The 10,226-nt window shown below is 47.4% G+C and overlaps 1 protein-coding gene across 1 annotated transcript; it reads right to left on the bottom strand.

Moving 5' to 3' along the window:
- Positions 1 to 1,651: 1,651 nt before the first annotated feature.
- Positions 1,652 to 6,871, bottom strand: LOC149459129 (uncharacterized). The gene is made up of 5 exons (XM_089681585.1): positions 4,982 to 6,871; positions 3,821 to 4,131; positions 3,393 to 3,453; positions 2,384 to 2,602; positions 1,652 to 1,678 (listed from the first exon to the last, which is right to left on the bottom strand). The coding sequence occupies exons 1-5, from the start codon at positions 6,869 to 6,871 to the stop codon at positions 1,652 to 1,654; spliced, it is 2,508 nt and encodes an 835-aa protein (XP_089537711.1).
- Between the last annotated feature and the right edge of the window lie 3,355 nt (positions 6,872 to 10,226).

Raw genomic sequence — 10,226 nt, forward strand, 5'->3', positions numbered from 1 at the left:
CAGCTTTTGATGACTCTAGCCTCTATACCTCTGAGCACTGAGCGAGCAGAGAGTAGTCTTCTAACTGGGATTACTACATCACACATTCACGCTCATGCAGTAGCCTACCCTGAGCCATCAGACGTAAGAGATGTCATCTAGCTAGGATTACTACACGCACGCACGTTCATGCAGCAGCCTACACTCAGTCTTCAGACTAGCTAGGTCAGCCGAGTCATTTTTCAGTGAGTCTATGGCGGTAAATAAAGCATAATTTTTTGAGTATCATTTTCTGTTCATTATTTAACCGCTTTTTCTGTGTGAATCTCACATCCCCCTTTTTTTGATGTTTGGTTTTTGGTTACTTGGCAGATAATGCACGTTCAGCGATACGTTCTATTTATAAAGCCTCTTGTCTCTCCTTTTTACTAGTGTTGAAGAGAGAGCCTCCCTTCTCTTTTCCTCTTCTTGAGACCCAGCCTTTCTTCTGTCCCTGATATCTGGCCTCTCTCATTGTGTGCTGCCTGTTGGGATGAAAACATTTCCGTCCTGCTTGCCTGCTGGGGACTGGAAATCTTTTCCTTCTGTCGGCCAACCTCTCGAGGACCGAAGTCAATTCTTGCCCAAATAGGAGCTTTCCCTCAAAGGGCAGGCCACAGAGCCTGGACTTGGAGGCAATGTCCCCCTGCCAGGATTTCAACCAAATAGCGCTTCGGGCTGAGTTTATGAGCGCAGTCGATCTTGCTGTATATTTGATGGTTTCAGACGATGCATTTGCAATGAAGGCCACTGCTTTCTCCAGGATTGGTAGCGATTAAAGAATTTCCTCAGCCGGCATGCCTTGTTTAAGGTGAGAGCGGAGTTGGCTCAGCCATACGTCTAGGGTTCTGAAAATGCAGGTTGTTGCTATTGCTGGTGTGAAGTGAACTGCGGATGCTTCCCACGCTCGCCTGAGAAACGGGTCAGCTTTGCGGTCCATTGGGTCCTTTAGGGAACGTCTGTCTTCAAAAGATAAATTTGTGGATTTTGAAATCTTCGAAAGGGGAGCATCCGGTTTTGGGCAAGACGTCTTCCTCCTTAAACTGAAATCAACTCCTAAGGTTTTTAGGAAAGAAGGCTTTCCTTTCTGGCTCTTCCCATTATTATTTTTTTTATGGTAGGCCATAGGGTGGAATGGACCGGGAACGTGCAGCCGCTTCTCTTTTGTAGCCCCGAATATAGCTGGTCGTGCAGAGAGAGGTCCGGTTGTTCCTCTTCTAAGTCTAGGGTATTGTAGATTATCTTCAAGAGGTCTTCTGTATCTTCTACCAGAAAAAGGAAACTTTGCGACCTGTGATCCTGATGTTCCGTCTCGACTTCCTCCGAGTCGGAAGTGCCGGAAAGTTCCTCTTCAGGAACCGTGACAGTGCCCGAGTCCTGTTTTCTCCGGAACTCGGCTTCACAATCAGGCTTGGAGTGCAGCCGCTCCATCATCTGTGCTCGCCGCTCGCTGCTAAAGAATTTCTCCTTGCATTTTGCGAGCGGGCGAGCTGTTTTTTCAAGCCCTGTAATACAGGATTTATATAGCACCAACAGTTTGCTCAGCGCTTTACAATAGAATGGGAGACAATAGAGCAACAATACAGATCAATACAAGAGGGTTAGGAGGGCCCTGATCCTTGGAGCTTACAATCTAAGTGATGTTTGGAAATTCCAATCTCTGAATAAACAAAAATTAGAATTTCAGACAAACAAATTGCACATGTCTAGTTGTAAATCTTTTCCCCCTAAATCCCCCACTCCACTCCTAGCTCAACCCCCTAAATAACCCCTTCTAGCTCAACCCCCCAAATAACCCCTTCTAGCACAACCCCCCCAAATCTCTCCTCCTAGCACAAACCCCTCAAATTCTCCCTCCTAGCACAAACCTCTCCCCAACCAAAATCCCCCCTCCCCCAAACCACTCTCCTAGCACAACCCCCCAACCCAAATACCCCCTCCCCCAAACCCCTCTCCTAGCACAAACCCTTCCCCAACCCCACGTCCCCCCTTCTAGCAGAAATCCCCCACCTTCCTCCTCCTAGCACCCCCCCCCCAAATCCCCACTCCTTGCTCCCCAAATCCCCCCACCTAACACAACCCCCTCCCAAATCCCCACTCCTAGCACATCCTCCATCTTAATATCCCCTCTTAGCACGCAGCTGCAGCACCCTCGTAGAAACACTATTCTATTCTACTTTTTTTATTCTATATTCTAGTCTATATTCTACTCTATCCTAGTCTATATTCTACTCTATTCTGTTTTTACTCTATTCCATATTCCATATTGATGTAGCTTATATAACAAGTTCTGTTCTGTTTGTTTTTCTATCTTTGCTCTCTTTGCTCTGACCCTCTCTTCCCTTATCTTCTCCTCTGCTGTTACCCTCTTTTCTCTCTCCCTGTCTTCTATTGCCTGCTTCTCATCTCTTGCCTTCTTTTCTCTCTCCCGGTCTTCTCTTGCTCTATTTTCTCTCTCCCAGTCTTCTCTCGCCTTTTCTCTCGCTTTCTTTTTTGCCTCACTCTCACTCCGTTTTTTCGTCTGCTTCTTCGGGCGTCTACGCACATTTCTCCATCTGTGTTGTCGGAGGCATTGGCAGGAGTACTGTGGAAAAAAAAAAGAAAAGGCGTTAGTAGACGATCTAACACAGGAATATCACCGTTCAGCTACATCAGAGACAGCTGTCACTTCTGCAATATTTATCAGTTTAGGACTTTGTCATTTATGATATATGTGTTTCCTCAAAAATGCCAATTTTTAAAAAGCTAGTTTTCTCCACAGTTGAGGTTGGCCCGATACATGGCTGAATGACCACTACTGAGAAAGCTAGAAAATATTTCCTATTCATCCCCCTGGAATAAGTGATGGTAGCAGATTTTACCAATGCCAATCAGCCCCCGCCACCACCAATTTACTAGGTAAGGAACATCCATTAAAGCTCTGTAATTCAATACTGGACAATTTCTTGTTAACTGTAATGGTGGCCCCCCATGAGGAATAATGGTCTCCAGCTGCCCAGAGGGCTTTGTTCTCCCTCTAGTCCTAACCTGCTGGTTTGTGAGAACTGCTAGTTATCTATGGAACTACCTAAGCAGTAAATTTTATATGACATAAATAAATAAGATACTTACTCTATTTAGCCCATTCCACACAGGTCCTAAGAGGCAACCAAGGACACCACATGCATCTTGAGATGGGTTAAAACAATTCCAACAACGACAGCAAAAACGGCAACAATTACAGCAGTGACAACACTGGCAGCAACCGTCTTCTGGCTCTTCGTCGTTGTCTGTCGGTTTGTATGGACTCCACTTGCAGTAGGCTTCTGTCTTCTCCCAATTTATTCTTTGTTGTCCATTCTCTTCTTCCTCACTCGACCATTCTTTCTTCTTACTCTGCTCTGAATCTTCACGCACATCTCTGCATCTGCATTGCTTGAATCGTTGGCAGGCATACTGTGGAAAAAAAAAGAAAAGTGTTTAGTTGACGATCTAACAGGAGTATCACCTTTCAGCTACATCAGAGACAACTGTCACTTCTGCAATATTTATCAGTTGAGAATTTTATGTCATTTATGATATATGTGTTTCTTCAAAAATGCCAATTATCCTATCCTCTTGTCGTAAACTGCTTGTTTGTGAGAGACTGCTAGTTATTTATGGAACTACCTAAGGAGTATAATGGTATATGATACTTACTTTACTCATCTGCTTCCTCCAGTGTTTTGTGATGCAACCAAGGACACCAATCAGACATTGAAGTGGGTTGAAATAATTCCAACAACGACAGCAACGACGACAACAGTCACAGCAGTGACAACACCTGCAGCAACCGTCTTCTGGCTCTTCCTCATTGTATGTGGGTTTGGATGGATTCCAGTAGCAGTGGATTCCCATCTTGTACCAGTTCTTTCCTTGTTCTTCATCCTCTTCAGCTTTTTCATTCGCCTCATCCTCACTTGACCATGCTGTCTTTCTTGGTTCACTTGGCTGAATCTTTTCCTCTTCCTCTCTTTCCTTGGTGTTATCTTCACTCTTTATTTCAACTTCCTCACAGAGCCATGTTATTTTTATCGTCTCTCCTTCACTCGTCAAGAACTCCGTCTCTCCTCTTTTCCCATTTTCCCACTCATCCTATAAAAAAAAAAAACAAAAGTTAGGTGGAAGGACAGATTCTAAAATGGAACGCTACTCTTTCTTTTAGATTTGGATGGAGTGCGGGAGGGGTTCTCCAAGGTTTTTATTGTTCTCGATGTTCTGACTGGGAAAGTTTCCCTTTACTTCATATCATCTCAGGAGGAGAAGAAATAAGCGGAATCCTCCCATCAGGTTTGCAGCCAGCAATAAAAATCCAACTGAGGTTTTTCTATCCCTCCCTCCATTCCATCTGAAATCCATGAACTGCTTTGCTTGGTTTTCTGCTTTATTATATTTTTTTAAGCAAGTTTACAAAGAGTTAATAATCAGAAGGTATTTCAAAAAGTAAAGATATGAATGTCCCAAATACAGCAGCATCAGGGAAGAAGTTCAGCTGCAGGCCTACTATTTATGCAAAGTCTGCAGACTGGAACGTAGGGGCTCATCTATACTATCTATACATACTACATTAAAGATTGTGCTTGGGAAGTAGGTAATTGGGGCCCGGAGGGCCCATGTCCTAATCACTATTTATCCCCCTGGAATAAGTGCTAGCACCAGATTCTGCCATCACTGCTCACCCCCAATTCTCCAGGAAGGTAACATTCATTAAAGATCTGTAGGTGAACAATGGACAATTCCATATTAATTGTAATTTTAAGAGATCCTCCCCCCAGAAGAAGGTAGAACAAAACTCTGAATAGCTGGAAGCCTCAAGGAAACATGGCCTCCAGCACTTTAGGGTTTGTTCTCCCTTCTTCTGCTGCAATTTATGAAAGCCTGTACCCTACAGACATGGGACTTTCTTCAACTAGAACTAAGCAGTATAATATTACAGGATACTTACTATAATGACTTGTATGGTGCGGTTGTTTGTTACATCTGCCAAGTCATGTGTGGAAGATGGTGAGGCAGCAGCTATCTCTGACTTCATAGCAGAGACCTCTTCTCCATGCTCTTGTTCCCATACAATTGCCTCTCTTGCCCTCTCTGCTTCTCTCTCCCTCTCTTCTGCTCTTGCCTTCTCCTCTGCTCTCGCTCGCTCTTCTGCTCTCAACCTTTCAGATTCTTCTCTTGCTCTTTCATCTGCTCTTGCCATTTCTTCTGCTCTTGCTCTCTCCTCCTCTGCTCTCGCCTTCTCCTCTGCTCTCGCCTTCTCCTCTGCTATTCTTGCCCTTTCTTCTTCTCTTGCTCTTTCTTCTGCTCTCACCCTTTCTTCTTCTCTTGCTTTTTCATCTGCTCTTGCCTTCTCTTCAGCTCTTGCCCTCTCTGCTCTCACTCTCTCCTCCTCTGCTCTCGCCTTCTCCGCTGCTACTCTTGCCCTTTCTTCTTCTCTTGCTCGCTCTTCTTCTCTCACCCTTTCTTCTTCTCTAGCTTTTTCATCTGCTCTTGCCTTCTCTTCAGCTCTTGCCCTCTCTGCTCTCACTCTCTCCTCCTCTGCTCTCGCCCTCTCCTCCTCTGCTCTCGCCTTCTCCACTGCTACTCTTGCCCTTTCTTCTTCTCTTGCTCTTTCTTCTGCTCTTGCTCGCTCTTCTGCTCTCACCCTTTCTTCTTCTCTAGCTTTTTCATCTGCTCTTGCCTTCTCTTCAGCTCTTGCCCTCTCTGCACTCACTCTCTCCTCTTCTGCTCTTGCCCGCTCTTCTGCTCTCACCTTCTCCTCTGCTCTCGCCCTTTCTTCTTCTCTCACCCTCTCTGCTCTCGCTCGCTCTTCTGCTCTCACCTTCTCTTCTGCTCTTGCCCTTTCTTCTTCCATCACCCTCTCTGCTCTCGCCTTCTCCTCTGCTCTCGCCCTTTCTTCTTCTCTCACCCTCTCTGCTCTCGCTCGCTCTTCTGCTCTCGCCTTCTCCTCTGCTCTCGCCCTTTCTTCTTCTCTCACCCTCTCTGCTCTCGCTCGCTCTTCTGCTCTCGCTCTTTCTTCTTCTCTCACCCTCTCTGCTCTCGCTCGCTCTTCTGCTCTTGCCCTCTCCTCTGCTCTTGCCCTCTCCTCTGCTCTCGCCCTCTCCTCTGCTCTCGCCCTTTCTTCTTCTCTCACCCTGTCTGCTCTCGCTCGCTCTTCTGCTCTCGCCCTTTCTTCTTCTCTTGCTCTTTCATCTGCTCTTGCCTTCTCCTCTGCTCTCGCTTGCTCTTCTGCTCTTGCCCTCTCTGCTCTCGCTCGCTCCTCTGCTCTCGCCCGCTCTTCTGCTCTCCCCCGTTTTTCTGCTCTCGCCCGCTCTTCTGCTCTCGCCCGCTCCTCTGCTCTCGCCCTCTCTTCTTCTCTTGCTCTTTCCTTTTCTACTCTTTCCTTCTCTTCTGCTCTCGCCCTCTCTGCTCTCACTCTCTCTTCTTCTCTTGCTCTTTCCTCTTCTGCTCTCGCCCTCTCCTCTGCTCTTGCGATCTCTTCTTCTCTTGCTCTCTCCTCTTCTGCTCTCGCTCTCTCCTCTTCTGCTCTCACCCTCTCCTCTTCTGCTCTCACCCTCTCCTCTTCTGCTCTCACCCTCTCCTCTGCTCTCGCGATCTCTTCTGCTCTCGCGATCTCTTCTGCTCTCGCCCGCGCTTCTTTTACCTTCTGCTCCTCCTCTGTTTTGGTCTTTGCTTTTATCTCTCTGTATACTTTCCAGGCACTTCCCACTTCTTCAAATGGCATGGTAGACTCTTTCTTCCTGTTCACCTCTGTCTCTCTCATCTGTCTGTCCCTTTGAGCCTCTCTATCCATTGCCTGTCTCTTTGCCATCTCTTCTCTCTCTCGGTCGTTGTTCATTCTCCTCTCCCTCTCTTCTTTCTCATTCAGTTTTCTCTCTCTCCCTCTATATATCTTCTCTCTTTTGCTCTCCTCTCTTAGTTTTTCCAGTCTTTTCTCTTTCTCCTCCTCTCTTCTTCTCTTCCTCTCCTGATTCTCCTCTCTGATTGCTGTCACGGCTTTTCTTCTTTCTTCCAATTCTTTGCTTTGCTCTTCCCTCCACTCGCGTCTCTCCTTGTAAACTTGCCTGTTCATGGCTGCTGGATATTGTTTGGCTTTAACAATGTCGGTTTTTATTTCGTCTTCCTTTCTGCAATAGTTTTTCTCTTTGATTTGTATTTTAATCTATAAAGAAAAAAAAAAAGATGGTAAGTTTAAGTACAAATTTTAAAGTGGAAAACCGTTCAAAATGTTTTCTTTTTTATTTAGATAGATTGGGTAAAGGGTGCAAATGCTTCAAAGGTTTTATTGTCTTCTACATCCTGACTGGGAAGGTTTCTCCTCACTTCCTGTCATCTCAGAAGGACAGCAAGTGAGTAGAAGTGAGTAGTAGGTGTCAGTGGGAGGAATCGTGCCCCATCATTGGTGTCAGTGGGAGGAATAGCGTCCCAACATTGGTGTCAGTGGGAGGAATAATGTCCCAACATTGGTGTCAGTGGGGGGTGGAATAGTGTCCCATCATTGGTGTCAGTGGGGGGTGGAATAGTGCCCCATTGTTGTTGTCAGTGGGGGGGAATAGTGCCCCATTGTTGTTGTCAGTGGGGGGGAATAGTGCCCCATTGTTGTTGTCAGTGGGGGGGAATAGTGCCCCATCGTTGGTGTCAGTGGGGGGGAGGAATAGTGCCCCATCATTGGTGTCAGTGGGAGGAATAATGTCCCAACATTGGTGTCAGTGAGAGGAATAGTGTCCCAACATTGGTGTCAGTGGGAGGAATAGTGCCCCATTATTGGTATCAGTAGGAGGAATAGTGCCCCATCATTGGTATCAGTGGAAGGAATAGTTCCCCATCATTGGTATCAGTGGGAGGAATAGCACCCCATCATTGGTGTCAGTGGGAGGAATCGAGCCCCATCGTTGGTTTCAGTGGGAGGAATAGTGTCCCATCATTGGTGTCACTGGGAGGAATCGTGCCCCATCATTGGTATCAGTGGCAGGAATAGTGCCCCATCATTAGTAACTGTGGGGGGAATTGTGCCCCATCTTTGGTGTCAGTGAGAGGAATCGTGCCCCATTTTTGGTGTCAGTGGGAGGAATAGCGTCCCAACATTAGTGTCAGTGGGAGGAATAGTTTCCCAACATTGGTGTCAGTGGGGGGTGGAATAGTGCCCCATTGTTGTTGTCAGTGGGGGGGAATAGTGCCCCATCGTTGGTGTCAGTGGGGGGGAGGAATAGTGCCCCATCGTTGGTGTCAGTGGGAGGAATAATGCTCCATCATTGGTATCAGTGACACCAATGATGGGGCACTGTTCCTCCCGCTCACACCAATTACACTTGCTGACCCCTGTTCTAGTATGGTGCTTCTGCAGCCAGCATATGTGGTTGCAGCAGCACCTCTGGAAGGCACACTTACCGGCCGCTCCTTCACTCGATTTTTGCGGGGCTGCTCGGCTCCGCCTCCTCGCCGGTGATTGGCTGCCTGTGTGCCTTACCTGAGCTACATTTCTAGCGGCCAATCACCAGTGAGGAGGCGTAGCCGAGCAAACATCCAGTGGCCGAACCGAATGAAGGAGCAGCCGCGCTTCCTGGACCGGATCGTCATGGGACCGGATCCAGGTAAGAGACAGCAGCACCTGCCCACCCCTGTACTTAGTGTCCCTTCTGTTGGAAGGGGGGGGCGGCGGCGGTACCGCGCCACCCCCCTAAAAAGTGTCAGCATGCCGTATACCGGCGTATAAGACGACCCCCGACTTTTGAGAAGATTTCCAAGGGGTAAAAAGTCGTCTTATACGCCGGAAAATACGGTACTTGACATGCCTAAATACATGCGTCAAGTGTCCTTTCTGCCACAAACACCGCTGCCAGGAGGAAAGGCGCTTAGGAGAGTTAGCAAAACATGGAGTGTGGACGAGGCCTTACAGCTTCCCCCGAATGTCAGAGTCCACCTTTGACTAACGATTGTTAGACCGACTGCAAAGAATGAATATCGGCATGAGGATGATGAGAACTGACATTTCAGGAAGAAAAGGGGAAGTGCACCATTTTCTGATGGTAAACGCAATGTGCGTCTAGCTGCAGATAGTGGGCGCAGCACTGTCCCTTCTTTTCCTAAACGCAGCTAAACTGTCTGCAACTAAACCTCGCTAATCGTTCTGTATGGCTAACGTGATGACTTCGCATTGTGTGAGTCCAGCTGCTTTTAGGGCAGAATGCCCTAAAACGCACTGCAGTTGCGACCTGCAGTGGATGTCAGTGTTAACACCTCTCCCCTGAGCAATCAGAGCTTTTAAAGGGGACTCCAGGGCAGATGGGAAGGGGTTAAACAACAAAACAATACGTGGCTGCTACTACTGCAACCCCAGTGCTGTAAATAAGTATTGCAACCTTAATATCGGTATAGACACAATGTGTGCAATGAATATAAAATACATTTTTCCAGTAATTGATACCTGAACCCCGGCGCTGCAAATAAGTATTGCACCCTTATAAACCAGTATGGGGGGGGATTTACTAAACCTGAGGAGTGCAGAATCTGGTGCAGCTCTGCATAGCAACCAATCGGCTTCCAGGTTTTATTGCCAAACCTTAACTGAACAAACTGCAGTTAGAAGCTGATTGGCTGCCATGCACAGCTGCACTAGATTTTGCACTAAATCTCCCCCCATGTGTGCAATGAATATATACATTTTTTTTCCCTGCAGGAACATATTCCTCCACCTCCGGCAGCCGTCTCTTCTCCAGCCTATCACTTAACACAGAAGCCAGTAGAGGAAGTTTTCTATACCAGTCACTTCCTCCACCGGCTTCTGTATGCTGGACCCGGCACCCACGGCATGGGCCCCACACCTGTTTGATGGGTGCCCCGGGACCAGGTCCAGATGCCACAACTGTGGACATTTACTGGGGGATTCCAGAGGCCGATCTATCCCCGCCTGCTGCCTGTCAGATCTGTGCAGCACCGAGCTGAGAGAAGCGCTCTGAAACTCCTCCTCGGCTCTGTGTGACATGGATCTGACAGGCGGAGAAAATGGAAAGGCAGGAAAAAAAAAGCCGCTCTGCCTCTCTAAAGAAACCCTTAAGAGGTGAGGGAGCTGCAGGGAAAATGGGGGCAGAGGAGGGATTCGGGGTCCTATAGACCGCAGATCCCTCCAGAAAGAGGACCTGTCACTGGCCTATTGCTGTCACAAGGGATGTTTACATTTCTTGTGACAGCAATAA

The sequence above is a fragment of the Staurois parvus genome, unplaced genomic scaffold (assembly GCF_062004578.1).
Source record: "Staurois parvus isolate SC_StPar_1 unplaced genomic scaffold, SC_StPar_1.0 ptg000272l, whole genome shotgun sequence".
Taxonomy (NCBI): Eukaryota; Metazoa; Chordata; class Amphibia; order Anura; family Ranidae; genus Staurois; species Staurois parvus.

Coding starts and splice junctions, on each gene's coding strand:
- LOC149459129 (XM_089681585.1), bottom strand. CDS start 6,871: ATGAACAACGACCGAGAGAGAGAAGAGATGGCAAAGAGACAGGCAATG. Junction 4,132..4,981: donor GCACCATACAAGTCATTATA/GTAAGTATCCTG, acceptor TTTTTTTTATAG/GATGAGTGGGAAAATGGGAA. Junction 2,603..3,392: donor GCGTGAAGATTCAGAGCAGA/GTAAGAAGAAAG, acceptor TTTTTTCCACAG/TACTCCTGCCAATGCCTCCG.